The sequence below is a fragment of the Silurus meridionalis genome, chromosome 1 (assembly GCF_014805685.1).
Source record: "Silurus meridionalis isolate SWU-2019-XX chromosome 1, ASM1480568v1, whole genome shotgun sequence".
NCBI lineage: Eukaryota > Metazoa > Chordata > Actinopteri > Siluriformes > Siluridae > Silurus > Silurus meridionalis.
This window is the reverse complement of record NC_060884.1, coordinates 6,283,091-6,303,384: the sequence shown is the minus strand read 5'-3', so window position 1 is coordinate 6,303,384 and position 20,294 is coordinate 6,283,091. Positions and strand designations below refer to the sequence as shown.

The 20,294-nt window shown below is 37.8% G+C and overlaps 2 protein-coding genes across 3 annotated transcripts; one reads left to right on the top strand and one right to left on the bottom strand.

Moving 5' to 3' along the window:
• Nucleotides 1–1,967: 1,967 nt before the first annotated feature.
• casp20 (caspase 20, apoptosis-related cysteine peptidase) lies at nucleotides 1,968–8,147 on the top strand. Its single transcript, XM_046844911.1, has 6 exons — nucleotides 1,968–2,163; nucleotides 5,444–5,740; nucleotides 5,824–5,855; nucleotides 6,047–6,155; nucleotides 6,616–7,129; nucleotides 7,467–8,147. Exons 2-6 carry the CDS (start codon nucleotides 5,446–5,448, stop codon nucleotides 7,597–7,599), a joined length of 1,083 nt encoding a protein of 360 aa, XP_046700867.1. The 5' UTR covers nucleotides 1,968–2,163; nucleotides 5,444–5,445; the 3' UTR covers nucleotides 7,600–8,147.
• A 1,972-nt stretch (nucleotides 8,148–10,119) lies between these two features.
• Nucleotides 10,120–19,841, bottom strand: casp8 (caspase 8, apoptosis-related cysteine peptidase). 2 transcript variants are annotated; one of them, XM_046844676.1, is made up of 10 exons: nucleotides 19,557–19,841; nucleotides 16,018–16,345; nucleotides 15,761–15,860; nucleotides 15,490–15,643; nucleotides 15,265–15,359; nucleotides 15,083–15,086; nucleotides 13,294–13,340; nucleotides 13,081–13,198; nucleotides 12,433–12,925; nucleotides 10,120–12,260 (listed from the first exon to the last, which is right to left on the bottom strand). In XM_046844676.1, exons 2-10 carry the CDS (start codon nucleotides 16,305–16,307, stop codon nucleotides 12,131–12,133), a joined length of 1,431 nt encoding a protein of 476 aa, XP_046700632.1. In that variant the 5' UTR covers nucleotides 16,308–16,345; nucleotides 19,557–19,841; the 3' UTR covers nucleotides 10,120–12,130. The 2 variants fall into 2 exon arrangements, with proteins under 2 accessions (XP_046700632.1, XP_046700726.1); XM_046844770.1 differs by lacking the exon at nucleotides 19,557–19,841 and adding an exon at nucleotides 18,946–19,527.
• Between the last annotated feature and the right edge of the window lie 453 nt (nucleotides 19,842–20,294).

Here is a 20,294-nt window from a genome sequence, read left to right as displayed (position 1 = left end):
AAACATGTATCATATTTACTGCATGTGATATGTATGTAAGCATATGTACAGTGATTAAATATAAAGGCTATATCAGTGCAGAGATGTGTGGACATCATTAAGAGCCTTTGCTATGTTTCCACACGGACAGTTAATGAGGTGATACCGGAGAGACTGCACCTCTTCAAGTCAAGTCAGGAAGCTTATATATAGAAAATTATAGACATTTTACAGATTTAAATGATGTATTGTTTTTATCTGTACGATCAATAAAGACAGTAATTTAAGTCTGTGTCGCCATTATGAGGGAAAACCCCACAAAACGCCACCTAGAGGTTTAATGGTGTGAATCATGGCGGATTTTGGTGTTAGATTTGAGACTTGCCGCATAAATAAAACAAACGTTTACTGATTAAAAATATTTTTATCTGGAGTTAATTTTTTTGTTTTAGATCTTAGTAAAGAAAGGACGTCGTGGATACATTTATTTTTTGCCAAAGGTTTAAATTTCGCCTCTTTTTTATTTAGTTATTTATTTATGTTTTTAAATTTTTGTATAAAATTGGTGGAACAGAAATGCGCGCTGAATTGATAGCGCGTTAATAAAATTACGTGCCGTTTAAAATGTTTGTAATTTTTACAGCCAAATATCCATATACAGTGGTACCCCGCTTATCGACCGGCTCAGACATCGACCTTTTCGCTTAGCGAACAGTTTTTCGACCGAAATTTGCGCCCGCTGAATGACCAAATGCCCGCTTATCGACCTTTTTTTTACCCCGACCCACGTGGAGCATTTTTTTTGTTACTTTTGTAATGTTTTTAATTTATACTTTTTACTGTATTATTGTCAGAAATCCACCTGATATCCACCTGTCAAAATTTCACTTTCCCTGAAGCCCCCGACTTCAACAATGCACACCTGGGGCTCATTATTCACTCAAAGTCGATAAGCGGGTACCACTATATATATATATATATATATATATATATATATATATATATATATATATATATATATATATATATATATACATACATGCATATATACATATATACGTATATATATATATATATATATATATATATATATATATATATATATATATATATATATATAAATACAAATAGAATTCAAAATGTTGTTACCTAATGAATGTGTCCAGGCTGAAGATCCACATATAGAACACAAGCAGAGAAAAGATGATCATGATCAGGAATGTGTCTGTTCTCAGTCATGTTTACATCATTGACTCCCTCTGTCTCATCCACATTAACCCCAAACTTCTTACTGCCTTCTGCCTGCTGATTCTTAGCTCCATTAACTAGTCTACATCTGTGGTGAGTGAGAGACAGGACTTTATACACCAGTGGGTTGAAAAAGACAGGCAATAACAGGAAATCGGTTGTTCGGCTGAAATTGGCACGCAGGGAAAAAAATATATATTTCACCAAATCAATGGATTAAAACTAAAGTAACGAGTCTGTTTTGAAAATGTAAGAAGTAAAAAGTACAGATATTTGTGTAAAAATGTAATGAGTAAAAGTAAAAAGTTGTCTGAAAAATAAATAGTGGAGTAAAGTACTGATACCAAAAAATCTACTTAAGTACAGTAACGAAGTATTTGTACTTTACTACTTCCCCCATCATTTTTTTTATTTTTTTTAGAGCCCCAATACACCATAGAAAATCCCCTGTACCTGGCAACCCAGGTTAATTCTCAATAAAGATAATTCTGATTCTGATAAATATATACAAAATTCTATATTTTAGTATATTTAAATTTCAGCTTCCTTATTACTTTCTTTCATTGATCAGTGTATTCCTGGCATTCTTAATGACTGCACTGGTGTATTATATTCTTACAATCAGCTTGTCCTTTAAAGTGGGAATAGAAACTCGGTTTTGCGATATCTGGCAATCCCGAGAATTGACGTTGCAACGTACATTACGGTAATGACGCTCTTAAATCATACTTAACAGACGAAGAAATTTAAAGTCGGATGAGTGAGAGTGACCGGAAGAGGAAGTGCAAGAGAAGGGAAGGATGTGGTGAATATTCTGGCTCTGTTGCCGGAAAAGGAGCCGCGACGGACTGCAAGAAACATCAAAGCATCTCGTGTTACACCCGTTTTGTTTCATCTTAAAACCCCTGCGGATTTTGCGCGCGCTTTTTCTTAAAGGTCTGTAAAATTATGAATTGAATATATTTCTATACATACATGACTTCATTTAGCTGTGAGTTACACTTGAACCCTAGCCTGTCCCTGACATTAGGATGTCATTATTATGTTATTACTGCATTATCAAACAAAATTAAAAGCCAGTAAACAAATCCAAAGCTTTCTGAAAGGTCTTCTTTGACTTCATTTACCTTTACTCCATGAAGCTGTGAAGACAGCAGCTTGTTCTCTTCTCACGCTTTGTTTTCAGTTACTGTTCAATTCTAGTCTACACTACAAGTGAAACGTATTCACCATCTGGCTTGTATTACCTGCAGGTTAAATATTTAAAACAATGGTCAGCTTCCTCAGGTGACGTATAAGAGTGGAGGAAGGTGCACACAGGTGGACTACATTTTATGCAGGAGATGCAACCTGAAGGAGATTGAAAATTGAGTGTTGGCGGGGGACAGTGTAGCTAGACAGCATAGGATGGTGGTCTGTAGGGTGGCCTTGGAGGTGAAGAAGAAGAGGAGGAGAGTGAGGACTGAAAGAAGAATAAGATGGTGGAAACTGAAGGAGGAAGACTGTAGTATGAGATTCAGGGAAGAGGTCAGACAGGGGCTCGGTGGTGGTGAAGAGGTGCTGGATGATTGGGCAAAAGTAAAAAAGGAGACTAATTGGAAGGTACTCTGTGTTACATCGGGAAAGAGAAAGGATGACAAAGAGAGGTGGTTGAATGAGGAAGTGCAGGAAAGCATTAGGAAAAAGAGGTTGGTGAAACAGAATTGCGATCTGCAGAAAGATGAGAAAAGTAGGGAGAAGTACAAGGAGATGCGACAGCAGGTGAAGAGGGATGTGGCAAAAGCAAAGGAAAAGGCATATGAGGAGCTGTATGAGAAGTTGGACACTAAGGAAGTAGAAAAGGATTTGTAGCGATTGGCCAGGCAGAGGGACCGAGCTGGGAAGGATGTGCTGCAAGTTAGAGCAATAAAGGATGGAGATGGAAATGTGTTGAGTAGTGAGGAGAGTGTGTTGAGAAGGTGGAGGGAGTATTTTGAGCAGCTGATGAACGAGGAGAATGAGAGAGAGAATGTTGGATGAGGTGGAGATGGTGAAGCAGGAAGTGGATAGAATTAGTAAGGAGGAAGTGAGAGCAGCGATTAAGAGGATGAGGAGTGGAAAGTCGGTTGGACCAGATGACGTACCAGTAGAAGCGTGTAGATGTTTAGGAGACATGGCAGTGGAGTTTATAACTGGATTATTAAACAAAATCTTAGAAGGCATGGAGGAGGAATGGAGAAGGAGTGTGTTGGTACCGATTTTTAAGAATAAGGGAAATGTACAGCTCTGTTTTAACTACAGGAGAATAAAGTTGATCAGTCACACCATGAAGTTATGGGAAAGAGTAGTGGAGGCCAGGCTGAGAGAAGAGGTGACCATCTGTAAGCAATAGCATGGTTTCATGCCAAGGATGAGCATGTTGAGAATGTTGATTGAGAAGTATAAAGAAGGTCAGAAGGAGTTACATTGTGCGTTTGTAGATTTAGAGCAAGCGTACCACAGAGTGCTGAGAGAGGAGTTGTGGTATTGTATGAGGAAGTCAGGTGTGGCAGAGAAGTATGTGTGGGTGGTGGAGAACATGTATGAGGACACTGTGACAGCAGTGAAGTGTGCAGTAGAAAATTGGTTCAAGGGCAAGGTGGAACTGCATCAAGGATCGGCTCTGAGCCCTTTCCTGTTTGCAATAGTGATGGACAGGTTGATGGACGCGGTCAAAGAGGATTCTCCACGGACTATGATGTTTGAGGTGGAGGTCTGTGTTGGAGAGAAGAAGAATGAAAGTCAGTAGGAGTAAGACAGAGTATGTGTGTGAATGAGAGGGAGGGCAGTGGAGTGGTGCAGTTGCAGGGTGAAGAGGTGGGGAAGGTGGATTAGTTTAAGTACTTGGGGTCAACTGTGCAAAGTATTGGAGTGTGTGTTAGAGAAGTGAAGAAAAGAGTGCAGGCAGGGTGAAGTGGGTGGAGAAGGGTGACAGGAGTGATTTGCGTTTGAAGGGTATCTGCAAGAGTGAAAGGGAAAGTTTATAGGACTGTGGTGAGACCTGCGATGTTGTATGGTTTAGAGACAGTGGCATTAAGTAAAAGACAGGAGGTGGAGCTGGAGGTAGCAGAGCTGAAGATGCAGAGATTTTCATTGGGAGTGACAACGATGGACAGGATTAGAAATTAGTTTATAGAGGGACATCTCATGTAGGACGTTTTGGAGACAAGGTGAGGGAGGCACGATTGAGATTGTTTTTAATATGTGCAGAGACATGTGTACATGTGGTATATCGGTAGGTGAATGCTGAGGATGGAGCTGCCAGGCAGGAGGAAAAGAGGAAGGCCAAGGAGGAGGTTTATGGATGTGGTGAGGAAGACATGCAGGTAGTTGGTGTGAAAGAGGCAGATGTAGAGGACAGAGTAGTATGGAGACGGATAATCCGCTGTGGCGACCCCTAACGGGAGCAGCCGGAAGAAGGAGAAGAGGAAGGTCAGCTTACTCAGTTTTCATTTCACCCGTCTGTCTTCTACTTTCTTCTGCCACCAAGCACCACAAATGCATTTGTATAACGAGCAAATACGAAAGAGTAAGATATACAATGTTTATTTGTCAGTTTGCACATTCACTGCTACTTTCACTTCTTTTAGATGCTAAACTGCAATTCATTGCTGTGTACCTGTACTATGCAATGACAATAAAGTTGGGGAATTTGGAGCACAAGGCACTTGGAGAACAACACATTTGCACAATCCTGACAGACTTGAAATGATAATGAATCTACAATTAATGTCTGGACTGGGGGAGAAAACCAGCATATGTGGTGGAAACCCCCAAAGAAAGAGGGAGAACATGCAGACTCTGTGCACACAGACACAAACTTGACTTAAGATTGTGCTAGTTGCTTTTTAAAAAGTCAGGGCTCAATGCCCTGAAGCACTCCCTCTGTGCACATGCGCACACACACACACACACACACACACACACACACACACACACACACTGTGAAAAAAATGGCAAGAAATATAATAGAAACATGGTTTTTAAATATCTATTAACTTGATTATTTGCTGTATTAAACATGTGTGTATATACTTTTACCCAAGTCCACCACTGTTTAAATGTCATTTAAAACTCAAACACTTTTAACATCAGCACCAATCAAGGCATTTCATTGAGAAATGCTGCTATAAAATCATTTGCTTAGAATGTGTAAATCAGTTTACACTCAAATGTACTGTCTAATTCTGTCTTACAGTAATGCAGACTGTACTCGAGAAGAAAGTCTTCCTCATCAACACCCTGTCTGCGGACTCAAGCTTCATCCTGCAGTATGCTCAACAAGACAAAATCATCACCAAACGTGAATACAACAACCTCAACCACCGTAACCACACATCGGAGCAAATTGTCACTAACCTTCTGGACACTGTAATGAACAAAGGTGATCAGATGTGTCACAAATTTGTGACTCTCTTGAAGCAAGGAGAGATTCATGAAAATTACCCTGAGCTGCTGCAATATTTCCCCCCCGTACCTAAATCACACAACCAGGGTACGAGGACATCATGACACTTTTTTAATTGTTTGAAGGTAAATATAGCGACAATTAACAACTCGTATGTTCTTGTTTTCCAGATATTCCAGACCATGAGGGACAAGTCTTACCTGTACAGTTTTTTTATTTATTTGCATATTCCCACGTTCATCCTTATAAGTTTGCATTCTTCTGAAAATTACATTGTGTAAAACAAATATAGACTCTAAACTGGAGATATCAGTAGAACCCAAATGTTTCGGAAATCTACTGAAATGTGTACGGGTCTTGCATAGTGTTTAAATATGGAAAATGTCTTTCCAGATTAATCCATACAGAATGTCCAGCAATCCGCGTGGCCACTGTCTGATCATTAACAATGTGGATTTTGTTACACCTTCCAAAACCCGCTATGGATCTAACATAGATGAAGGTTAGACTATTTTTTTTTTCGATGTTTTTCAAGAACCAAATCATGTGAATTTTCATGTAAATCAGATGAATGCTTTTTGGTCATATGGTCTAAGAAATAAGTTGAGAAACTGTAATTTCTCTTGCTGCTGTGTCCTGTACATTTAATGCACAATTCTTCTCAATTAATGGTCTTTTTTCTTCCAATTTTAAAAGTACCCCAGACTCTTTAATAGTTTCCATTAATTTCTTTTTATCATGGGCCTGAAAATAAACTAATTTGATTTGTGTGTGAGCAAAATTTGAAAGAGAAGACATGTATAAAATACTTCAACAAAAATAAAGTTAAAATGAGTATATGGTAAAAGTACTATTAATTATATTAATAATAAACTACATGTCTTTGTTTACTCTAAAACAGGAATCATTCATGTGAAGAAAGTGTGTCTTTATTCATGTGTCTCATTCTTCTCGTCCAACAGAGTCTCTTAAAGAGGTATTCCAATGGCTGGGTTTCAGTCTGGATGTATACAAAAACCAAACCGCAGAACAGATGAAGAACCTGTTGAAGAACTTCAGCCAGAAACACCACGCTGGGGACTGTTTTGTCTGCTGTATAATGAGCCACGGCTCAGCTGAAGGGGTGTATGGCACAAATGAAATCATAGTCACCAAAGATGACATCTTTGGCCCATTCACAGGAAAGTCATGTCCGAGCCTAAACGGTAAACCCAAAGTATTTTTAATCCAGGCCTGCCGTGGAAATAAGAGACATCCGCCTGTTCATGTCCAAGCTGATAGCTATGAGGAAGAAGCGGAAGCAGAAGACGACATGTCAGTAGACATGAATTCTCTTCAGATGATTTCCATTCCAGAAGATGCCGATTTCCTCATTGTGAGGTCGACTATTAAAGGATACGTATCGTACAGGGAACAAGCCAACGGCACCTGGTTCATCCAGTCGTTGTGTAAACAACTTAAAAAGTACTGCCCAATGTAGGTACTGCTCATAGAGCATTCTCTTCTTAACTTATGTCCTGTGTTATAATGTCCTGGCTATTTCTTATTCAAGTCAAATATACTCAATTATAAGTTCCTTAGAGTAAAATACTCTAAGGACCGTCACCCTATTTGCAATAGATGATTGGTCGACAGTGATTGGCTGTATTAAAAGCACAGCGACATGAAAATGAATTTGTACTTTAATTTTAAAGCATTGATTTATGCAGCCATACAGCCATGATTTTGCAGGTAGGTTAAATACAATTACATGAATTGCAGGAATAACATACAATTTTCTGCCATTCTGCCTTTTTTCCCATCGGTTTTCTAGGGGTGAGGATCTCCAAAGTATCCTGCTGTGTGTTAATAAGGAGGTCAGTGAAAAGGCCTTAGCTAAACAGATGCCTGTCCATAAAGTGACCTTGAGGAAGAAGCTGGTGTTCCATGTGCCACATCAACAGTAAAACATGTTTATAATGTGCAGCTCAATATGCAGATGCATTTCATGTGGAGCAGCATTCCATTGGCTCAATATTATTAAAAAAAAAAAAATTTTGTCTTAGTTATGAAGACCAGTTTTAGGTAATACCTTGTATTTATGTTTTATTAATGCACATTGAAATGTATGCACAAGCGATTTTAAAATATAAAAATGTATGCTGATGAAAACCTGAATCTGTGGATGTTTAATTAAAAACAAGCTGTACTATTAGCAATAATTACATGTAAAATTTTAAAGGAAAATATATTTTTTTTTATATTTGTAATTTTTATGTATATTATACAAAGTTTTCAATTTGTACCTTGATTTGTAGAAAAACTTGTATTTCTAAGTTTGTAAAATAAACTTTTCCCTCAAACTATGTTTGTTCAACATATTCATGACTATATTGTACACATTGTCAATTTAAAGACAATAATAAAAAGGTTCAGGGGTGCCTGCATCAATTTTATAATAATATAACCTTTTATACTAAGATTATCAGGTAAATTCTTGTTTCATTAAAAAACAAAAATCTTCTAAAAGTATTTTCCAGCCTATCTATGTATACTGTATACTTTATGCATTTCATTAAACAGAGAACATATACAAGTAATAAAAGTGAACAAGCTAAAAGATATTCACAAAACAAATTATTACAGCTATCAAGAAATCATCTCTATCTCTCTCTCTCTCTCTCATATATATTATATAAATATACACATACATACATACATACATACACACACACACACACACACACAGGAGATCAAAATTAGAGAACAATTTATAAACAATTGAACAATTCTGAAATAATGTCATCTTCACTGCTCAACAGTTGAAGGAGTTTTTGTTCTGTCTATACCATGCTACCAGAACACCTTTTCCACAAAATAACTAAGGCATTTAAAAAAAACATTATTTTGCAGAAAACACACTGATTAAAATTAGAGAACAACAATGACTGGAGCATGGAAAAAAGATTACAACAAAATTTTCTGAAGGTTACAACAGTCAGCAATTAGTAGGAAGTGTACAGGCCTCTGCTCTGAATGACTTCAGCACATCTGTGGCCACAGGACAGCACTAGTCTCTCACACTGCTCTGGTGGGATTTTGGTCCACTCTTCTTTCAGTCTCCTCCACAGTTCAGTGACTGTAGTGAATTTCTTGGCCATGACCTTGTCGCCAAGGATTTTCCAGAGGTTCTCTATTGGGTTGAGATCAGGACTCTGGGCAGGCCATGTCATTATTTCAAATGTTATCAGTTTCAAGGAACTGCTTTACCCGTTTTGCTGTGTGATATGAAGCGTTGTCCTGCATGAACACTGCAGACTGATTGGGTGATGAATGCAGGGAAGGAACCATATGTTTTGAAGAAGGTTCTGATAAACTGATAAATGAAGGTTTGCATTCACTCTGCCATGTAGCTGTATAAGAGACCCAACTCCTGCTGCAGAAAACATGCCCCAAACTATGACATTTTCTCCTCCACTTTTCACTGACTTCTTTAAACACTTTGGGTTCAGTCTTTCTCCAGTTTGTCGCCGAACATAATGTTTCCCATCGGACCCAAATAAATTAAACTTGCTTTCATCACTGAAGTGAACTTTGGACCAGTTCTCCTCTGTCCACACAACATGCTCCTCAGCAAAGCTTAGTCTAGCCTTTTGATTCTTTCTGCTAATGAGAGGCAGAGTGGGCTTTCAGTCCAAATGCTCTTAAACGTCGAGACACTGTATGACGAGACAGATCCTTACCCTGTTCAGCGCTGAACTGGTGAGCAATTCCAGCTGCAGTGTGGAAACGATTGCCCATTGAGATCCTCCGCAGTATCCTGTCCTCTCTTGTATTTGTCTTCCGTGGACGACCAGCCTTCTTGGCGGACTTGAATGAGATTGTGATGTTGTAAAGATTCAATATTCTTGAAATCACAGATTTGAAATGACCAACTTGTCTTGCTATGGCTGATAGGGTCATCCCTTTGGCCTTCATCTGGACAACCTGCTGCCAGAGGCTTTCAGCCACGTTAGAACGGCCCACCATCTTGCAGAGTCAGTGAAACTGGAAGTTAGGCTGCCAGTTAAATAGGGGTTGACAGATAATCAAGGAAATTAGTACCAGGTGCCAGATTAACACCAATAATTGGGAGGTATCTGAAAGTGTTCTCTAATTTTGACCAGTGTGTTTTCTGGAAAATGTTTTTGTTTGGAAATGCCTTAGTTATTTTGTGGAAAAGGTGTTCTGGTAGCATGGTATAGACAGGACAAAAACTCCTTCAACTGTTGAGCAGTGAAGATGACATTATTTCAGAATTGTTCAATTGTTTATAAATTGTTCTCCAATTTTGATCTCCAGTGTATATGCACAGCAATCAACTTATAGAAATTGATGTTTATTGGTTTCCCTGTAATGCATTTATAAAAGAACCCTGCCATTATTAATGTTTTTTTTGTTTTTATTTAAGAGCATCACACACAGTTTTTGGACAAAAGAAAGACAAATTCCACAGTATGTATTTCTTTAATATGGGAATGGCTCAAATACAAATCACACCAACATTTTTCATACCGACATCAAAGTGCAGCATTTTTCTTTATCTCCATTTTGATCCGTGCAAATGTTTTAGCTCTTTACACGATTGATCTGGGAAAAAAAAATATCTGGTAAATTATAATCTAAAATTGCATTTGGTTTGCATTTGACTATAAAAATATTTGAACATATCTAATTTAAATTCACAATTATTTTTTAATATTCACTTCTTAATATACATGTAAACAGTTCAAGATTTGCGATCAGATCATTTTCCTCTCAATAAAATTGTATAACAATAAACACAAAGATGCAAAAATATTCCAGCAACATCAATGTGGATGATATAAAAATAAACTCCCAATCAAAAATAGCTCATCAAAAATACTTTCCAAGGTTACTGAAGGTAATATGGCATGGTTGGTACTGTGTGTCCATCACACTTTAAAGATATGAAAAAAACATTGTTTTGCAAGAAACACCCTAGAAGAAACAGAGGTCAAACCCAGAAAGCAGCAGTTCATTATTTTACAAAGTTTTATAGTTGGGGACCAGAAGTGCTTTTGTGTTTAATGTACAAGCAGAACACAGAACTCCCACAAACCAGGATGTAGGAAGCAATGGCAAAGTATTGTGTGATCAAACACTGCTACCCTTTTCATTAGCCTGCAAAAGAGCCCCAAGTCAAATCCAATAAGACAATTCATGTGATTATTTGAAACATCACCTGAAACACTAAAACATGTGACAATCAGAATAAAATGAATATTGGCTAATGATCCTGTACACAGGAAAACCTCAAGATCAATCAATCACCTAACTGAATTACTGCTTTAGAGAGAATTAAGCAGGAACATGTGACTGTTTTGCTCCTGCGATCCATTGGAATTACTTTTGAGGGCATTGAACTAAAATCGAGCCAAACTATAACGCTAAGACGAGTATTGAACGGTTGGCACACTCCCTTTTTTCAATATGGCACCACCTAAAAAAACATCACATTTGAACATAAAGCCTGATCACAGCTGTGGACAATATACGAGTTTGAGAATGATGTATTGCCACCAAAACAAAAACAGAATGCACCATTTTTTTTCGTTGTATTTGTCTGCATAGAGATTCTCATCCAAATTAACAGGAACAGCTGTACACCTGCTCATTTATGCACTCATACATAATCTCATACACGGTTATTAATTCAGAGACAAGGCAAGAACATCAGAATTTTGAAACATTTACCCATGGTCATATCTGATGTCTTTTTAGACAGAACAGTGTCTAGAGTTTTGACAAAGTGGACTGATAAATAAAAAAAAAAACATTGAGCATTTTGCCAGTTCTCACAACAAGCCTTAAAAATCGCCAGGTTGGTTTAAGCCTCCGGGAAGGAACTTGTGGAACTAATCAGACTTTACACTCATGCCAAGCAGAAAACCATCAAACGTATGCCCAAAATAACAAACTTTGAGGTAGATGAGCTACAACATCAGAACAGGAACACAGAATTGACAGGATGTGGTCTCGTCTGTTGTAGCACATCTACAGTTTAATGTCTTGTGGTAATGCCACCATCCTTAACGTGAGAACTTCTGAATTTTGATGTGAACATTAACTTGGATCAGCATGATTTTTTTTTTTTAAGTTTCTGCTGCTACATGAATGAATAGATAACTGTATAAGTGTGCAGGTGTACACAGTTATTTTTAAAGTGGACTGTGAGTGAGGTCTTCTATATATTTTTAAGGCTCTATTGTGAAAATTGACATTGCAGATAAACCCTCATTACAGCATTCTGAAAAGAAAAAAAAAAAAAAACACCTGGCAAGCCAGTGAATTACCCTGAGTGCTCCTTTAAAAAATATAAACAACTAACACCAAAAAGAAAAACTACAGGACAATCAGGCTGTATAAGTGGAATAGAAAGCAAGGTTAATGAGGTGTAACGGAAGGCCAAGTCTGATCACAAAAAGACATTCTCGCTCAGTCTATGGGTAACACCAGTTTTTTTAAAAGAGTGTAGCGAGGCTCAGGCATCTGCTTATGTTTTTTCAACTCTTTTTCGCTCACTTTGCGGTTCACTTTCGTCAGAATTGCATGGATGTCTTCTTTACTGTTGAAGCAAAAATAAAATAAATTAAAGTATATTTTTTTCAACATTAAAAAAAGACTCGGGAGGAATTCTAATAGCAGCACATATCTTTACACATCGCTTTAAATTTCAATTCATATTTATTTAAATGCGGGTTTGATATTCTAATTGTTTTTCTTCCGCACTTACTTACCTTATGCAGCCTAAAATCAGTTGTTTGCACAATTCCTGAATGTAAATGGATCCACTTGTCGTGTGACGAAAAGACTTGTAGGATTCCACAGTTGCCATCCCAATCAGGAAGTCTGCTTCAATAGGAAGATCCAAAAGATTGTCTTTTTCAGCATCACTCTCAACCCCGTCTTCTTCAGGTCCATCTGGTCTCAACACACCCTTCTGCATATTGTTGCCCTGACACGCTTGAATAAAGAAGAGTTTGGGCTTGCCCATGAGTGTCGGGCATTGGGCAAATTGTTGAGTGATTTCACGGATCTGAACAGGTACGCCGTCAACCCCTAAAACAGTACCCTTCTGACCATGTGAGAGGATGCAGCACACGAAGGCATCCATTCTGGAGTGGTCCAATGATGAAAATTCCTTCACCACTTCCAGCATGTCTGAACTTTTCTGATCTCTTTTCTCTTTGACTATGAAATGCATTCTTGTGAAAACTTCGGTAAGTTTATCTAAAAAAAAAAATGTATCAAATAAAATGCGTGAGAAAGAAAAAAAGAGAAAGAAAAATTTGAAATTATAAATAAGGAATAAAACAATGAACAAAACATCCAAAAATGTTGTGATATTAAATCCAATTAGATCTGTCATGAATGGCAAGGAATACCTCTATCAGCATCAGTCCCTCTCCTATTGCTGAGATCTGAGGTCCTTTCAAAATTGAAGTTGTTAATAATCACACAGTGTCCTAAAGGCCGCTGGGTCATGGGATAATAATCATCCTCCTTGGAAAACAAAATTTGTTAAAGTTTTTAATAAATAACACTTCATGTTATAATATAGTGCTATAATTAAATTGTTTTAAACATGCAGTAATCACATTTGCGGGCGCCGGTCCTGTAGTATCTGAGTCTATGCTGGGCTCACCTGAAGAAAGTGAAGAAAGAAACAAAGAGAATAGGATGAGATTACTGTCTGACCCCGGTGTGAAAATACAGGTGGTCCCCGAGTTACAATGGTTCGATCTTACAATTTTTTGATCTTATGTCGACGATAACGATACGACAAAATTGTAAAAATAAATGTTTCACGCAGCGTATATGCGGCACGGTACGTTCGGACGTTTATTTTTATACGTTATGGTCCTATAAAGTGCTCTGATTTGCTAAATTATGTACTGTAATATGTTATTAACTTACTGATCACCATTCCAACACTTCTGGGTAGGCTGGCCATGTCTCGACTTACAATACTTTCAATCTACGATAGGGTCATCGGAATGTACAGCGGGGAAAATAAGTATTTGACATCAGCATTTTTATCAGTAAGGGGATTTCTAAGTGGGCTATTGACACAAAATTTCCACCAGATGTAGCCATCAAGCCAAATATTGAATTCATACAAAGAAATCAGAACATTTAATTATACAAGTTGAGTCATAATAAATAAAGTGAAATGACACTTCGTAATCTTATTGTTGAAAAGCATTTCGATGGGAATGGTTATAGGCGCATTTCCAGAATGCTGAATGTTCCTGTGAGCACTGTGGGGGCCATTATCCGGAAATGGAAAGAGCATCAGTTCACCATAAACCGGCCACGATCAGGTGCTCCACGTAAGATCCCTGTCCGAAGAGTCCAAAGAATAATCAGGAGAGTTCGCCAAGAGCCAAGAACCACTCGGGCAAAACTTCAGGAAGACCTTGCATCAGCAGGTACTGTTTCAAAGAAAACTATAAGCAATGCACTGAACCGCCATGGTATCCATGCACGCTCACCACGCAAGACTCCATTGCTGAGGCTTGGTTAAAGTTTGCGAAAGAGCATTTGGAGAAGCCTGTGGATTATTGGGAGACTATAGTATGGTCAGATGAAAGCAAAATTGAACTTTTTGGCAGTCATTCTACACACCATGTTTGGAGAAGAAATGGCACTGCCCACCACCCCAAGAACACCATACCAACAGTTAAGTTTGGGGGTGGAAGCATCATGGTTTGGGGCTGCTTCTCGGCAAGGGGTACTGGCAGAATTCATATTATTGAAGGCAGAATGAATGGAGAAATGTACCGGGACATTCTGGATAAAAATCTGCTGCCATCTACTAAAAAGCTGAAAATGAAAAGAGGGTGGACATTTCAGCAAGACAATGATCCCAAACACAAGCCAAGGAAAGTTGCTTGAATGGCCCAGTCAACCTAAATCCCATAGAAAATCTATGGAGAGAACTGAAGAGCAAAGTTCATAAAAGAGGCCCAAGGAACCTTCAAGATTTAAAGACCATTTGTGTGGAAGAATGGGCCAGAATCACTCCTGAGCAATGCAGATGACTGGTCTCTCCATACAAGAGGCGTCTAGAAGCTGTAATCACCAACAAAGGCTTTTCTAAAAAGTATTAAAAAGTGTGTTCAATACTTATTTCCTGTGTCAATTTACGTTATTTATTATGACTCAACTTGTTAAATGTTCTGATTTCTTTGTATGAATTCAATATTTGGCTTGATGGCTACATCTGGTGGAAATTTTGTGTCAAAAGCCCACTTAGAAATCCCCTTACTGATAAAAATGCTTAGGTGTCAAATACTTATTTTCCCCGCTGTATCTACATTTAAAGTTGGGGACTACCTGTAATGCATTTGAAAATCTGTAGATAACAAAGAAAGTTATACTTACGTGTCTGTGTCCGTTTCCAGAGGCACGCCAAATAGAAACAAGAAAAAAAAAAAGTTAAAGAAAAACAATAGGGTATATCTAATTTACAACAACGCTATTTGTGGAGTCCTCTAAACATAATCAGAAGGCATCATGTTTTTCTAATGCATGTTATATTAGTAGTCATGTGTCTCTGCACTTACAAGTGGACTGAGGGATTCTTCATCTTGTACAGACATGGATTGTTCTTGTACAGGCATGGATTCTACCTGTTGTTCAGGCAGGGATTCTACCTGACCTGTTTATTACAAACAAACATAATTTAAGACAGGAATTAATTGAGGAAGCACTGGAAAGATAGAACAAAGCAATACAATGAATATATCAATGAAGGAAGAAAGCAAGCAAGACGAGGAGTGAAGGATTACTTGTTGATAATATGCGTTGCCTTTTGTTCTTGAATTTCTGTACTTCACCAGCGAGCTCTTTATTACATTTACTCAGAACGTCTTCTAGTTTATCCAGTTTGTCTTCTCCAAGCATTTCCATTTTCTCCATCTCAGCCAGGACGTCCAGAAATGTCTGCAATATACAGGAATGGATAGTGCAGAGTAATATGCTGATTCATGTTACTCATAATATTAATCTATTAAAATCTCAAACTCTTCAACTCTTATATTTTGAACTAAATATACTTACAGCAGAAGACATTTTTGCCTTAGGAAGTTTGCTCAAAAGGAACTTCATGTTTTTAAGGTTTTCCTCTGTTACATCTTCTGATAGAGAATAGAGCATCTTTCTAAAAATGCACAATAAGAGCATGGTCCATTTCATTTAAATTCACAGTGAATGCAATTAAATGTTCTTTTACACACATAACATTCATTTTGGGAAACAGGAGATTAATCTATATGCTTCTACATACCACCCAAAATTACATTTCTGTCCATTTTTACCTGTACTCTGAAACACCGGAGCACCGATTTTGCAACGACGTCTTGACATTTTCTTTGTCAGTGTCCAGGATGGAAAGTAAGTCAAAGCGACCAATAGTGCAGAGCAGGTCAGGGAGGAAGAGGTCATTCTTGAGCAAGTCTTGCTCTGAGAACCGTACAAACAAGTCTTTCGCATCCTTTACAGTCTCCAGGCGTTTCCTGCCAATTTGATCCGTGCAGAGAAACTTCAAGCCTGCAACCTCGCTCTGAGTCAGATCCTCATCAATCTTGTGAAGTATATCGAGGTCCATTTCGAAGAGCCTGTTGATATCCAAGCCCGGACTCCTGTCTACAGAAGTATTGGTGATAGGAAATTAAAGACATTTAATAGCCTGCTGATGCAGCTACAGTGTGAGAGTGTAGGGTAGAAAACATGTCCACATGCTCAAAATGCAATCCCGATTTTACATTATGTTTCAATGACCTGCCACAAGGCCCCAAGATTGGTGAAATTTAATAAAAAACAAATAAACTAACTATATGCCACTACATATATATTTGACCCCATCACAAAAACATTACCGTGTTAATGTTGGAGGAAGTACAATGCTGTCGAGAAGAGAATAGAAACTATAGCAGATACCCAACAAAAGATCCTCACGTCTTGTTGAATCTCATAAATACCAAACTGTAGGGATTAATATCACGCTGCTCTCATTTGTTCTTCTGGAAAGGCTTTTCAATAGGTTTTAGACAGGTCAAGTTTTGGGCACTGATGTCCAGTAAAAAATGCCTGACAAATAGTGGACACTGCAGTTCACCGCAAAGGCATTCATTTGGGTTTAGAGTCAGGGCTCTACACAGAGATCTTAAGGTTCTAGACCAGGGGTCACCAGGTTGCCCGCAAAGACCACACAAGTTTCCCACAGGCCTTTTCTAAAAAAAATAGCCCACCATTGGTGTGAATTTGAAAATGACAATATTAAAATATAGATGACTAGATATGGATGAACATCATTAATTATTAATAATTACATATAATGAAAGGTAAATTGAGCAAATTTGTTATTTCAGAAGTGTGTATCAAACTGGTAGCCCTTCACATTAATCGGTACCCAGAAAGTATCTCTCAGTTTCAAAAAGGTTGGTGACCCCTGTTCTAGACCAACCTTATAAAACTATTTGTTTATGGACCTTGCATTGCAAAAAGAGGAATTGTCATAATGGAACCGTTCTTGGCCCGTTAGCTCCAGTAAAGAGAAATGTTAATGCTACAGTATACAAATACATTAGATACTTCCGTGCTTCCGACTTTTAAGCTGTGTGGAGCCACATATGGGTTTGAAGGCATTTACATATTTTTGGCTATATAGCTAATCAGCTGCCAGCAGCTCACTTTGATTTACACAATAAAATCATTTTATTCTGATTAAAACGCATTAAAACTCTAAATGAAAACATGCACCAGATTGTTATCAAAGTGACCTTTTAATATGCTACTTGATCAATGAACATGTGATTTGATGTCATATGGATGTGTTATTTCCACCATGGGGTTGTATTATTTGTGTTTCTAAATAATTCATGCAACCATTTCCTACAGATGACATTATGCAGATAAAAGATACTTTTATTACATGGGCATGGGAATTCATTACAATTTTCTGTATTTCAAATTTGATATGATACACTGGTGTCTCAATACGAGACATTTGATACAACAGTGGCATGAATTTGCATCTTAGGTTTTCCATTTCTACTCATTAAAGATAGGATTTACAAAAAATACAAATGAAATTTTATAAATCAGTGTGGACTCATCAAACATCAAAGCAAAAGCATTGTGGCCAGACTATTTTATGCTACACTATTCAAGCAAAAGTTTGTGGACACCTGACCATAAGATTTATATGTGCTTTTGAACATCCCAATCCACATGTAGTCCCTTTTAACTGCTATAACAAGCTCCACTTTTCTGGTAAGATTTTGGAGTGTATTTGTTGAGATTTGTGCCCCTTCAGCCGCAAGGCCATTAGTGGTATACTGGGGGAAATGGAAGCATTGTGTTGGACTTCTGATCGAAAGGTCATGAGCCCCACAAAGCTCTTAAACCTGAAGTCGCTCTGGATAAGGGCGTCTGCCAAATGCCATAAATCTAAAGGTTGTGTAGGGTGAGGAGATCTGGGGTGCAGTCAGCAAGTCAACTCATCTCAAAAATGTTCAATAATGTTAAGATCAGCGCTCTATAGCAGGGGATCTTCCACTCCAACTCATGAACCATATCTTCATGGTGCTCGCTTTGGACACAGGGGCATTGTCATACAGGAACAGGTTTACGTCTGCTTGTTCAAGTGAAGGAATGTCTACCACATCTAAATACATTCTTTAAGGTAACAGTTTTCACAAGAACTAAATATGTCTGAAAAAGTCAGGAGTCCCAACATTTTTCTTCATATAGTGCATCTGAAATAGGATCAATATCCACTATGACATTAATCAGGGGTAAAACAGGTATTTGAAAACGAAATAATTGTTTGTATTTATTTTAATCGCTCTGCATGAGAATTGGGGAACATTTTAAGATTCTTATTTCACAGAACTTTTGACAAAATACTTCATATTTAAGCCCTAGTCCTTCCCGGAAACGACACAAGAAAACACGAAAGTGTCACGTGATCTTGGTGACGAATCCGTTAAAAAAAAAAAAAAAAAAAGTTAAAAATAATAATGAGGTTTTACATCTCGTATATTATTAGATTATAAATTATGGCCTAACAAGGAAATTAATAAATTAAATAAATAAATTAAAAAAAAAAACCCTATAGAATATTCTAGTCGAGTGACATATAGCAAGCCGGCTAGCTTAGCCGTTTTAATGTAACTTTCAGCCGTTAACACTGAAAGTTGCATTATAATATCAGTGAGAATTATGATAGATGATGTTCTTACCTTCACATCTAGAAGCTATCTGGCTTCTGGCAATTTCGAGGCTTGGTTTTTGTGAAGTTTCTCGGACTGCCTACCAGGTACCGTCAGCTTTTACCAGGAAGTTAAGTGCTTATGGGCCACACCGGAAAACACCGTGCTGGTTTTCAACCTTTACGATGTGTTTTTTTTGTAGCTACGTTGCAACGTACACGTACATTGTATTGTCACCATTTTTTGCCAAATTAATCAGATATATAAATAAATATAACATTTAAAATTTTCAGGGGAACGTATGGTCCAAAAACAAAATCCGCAGATGACGTCACGAAGCGGCGTTATCCCAGTTTCACTTTTGCCAAGTTAACTTGTGAACTTGGCAAGTAGAACAAGTAGAACTTGTAAACTGAGAAACAATTCAGGTATTTCTCACAAATGAATATGCAAATTGTATAAAGTTGCTCAATTTTATCGATATGTTGCTTATAGTTGCAGAATTTGATTAAATATTGATGTTGGACTAGTACGACCTGGTAATAGTAAATCATCAGCAGTTACACTGCATAACTCAGGATCTTGGCACAGAGATGGAGGTCAATGCTGTAAAGGAGAAAAAAGGTTTTAAAAATACTCACTCTTATGCCTGTAAAGTTAACAGCGGAGGAGGTTGAGATTGTTGCCCAAATACACCAAGCAAAAATCAGCCTCCCAAAACGCAGAAATATGTCGTTGACTCATCTGCTAATCAAAGTGAGCTTTCTTTGAGTGATGTGCAGGAGAATATAATCCGAATTCTCTCTGAGAAAATCAACCAGAGATCCGATCAGCTTGAAAGAACCCTGGTTCTCTGCTAACAGAAGTGGGGCATCTCACCAGACTTCCCTCCTTGCAGTGCACTGAGAAGAGATATGTTGAGAATGATGAAGGGACTGTCAGCAGAGCTATATATAGAGAGGACCTCCCTCAAACACTTGTTGTGATTGGTCTGTCAACCAAGAGATGTGAGGAAGTTTTTGTGATGTCATAGCTTTTATTTTTTCTAGCAGAAAAATGCCAAACTGTTCTGCTGAATGGTGTGGTTACACCACAAACACAGCACTTTTTTGCACCTCATTCCTAATTGTTTTAATTTGACAACTTCCTCCTTCTACTGATTTTATGGTGGCAGAGCCCTTTTATCTTTATTTTATTTTTATTTTTAATAATCAGGCCTGTACTGGCCGGAATTTTATTTGCATATTCATTGCAAATGAAATGTATTCATTTGCAATGAATAAATGTAGTGGAAAAAAATCTGCTATTTGTGCCATCTCTAAATCAGACAGAAACGGGATCGTAGGGTGACGTATAAGAGTGTAGGAAAGTGCACACAG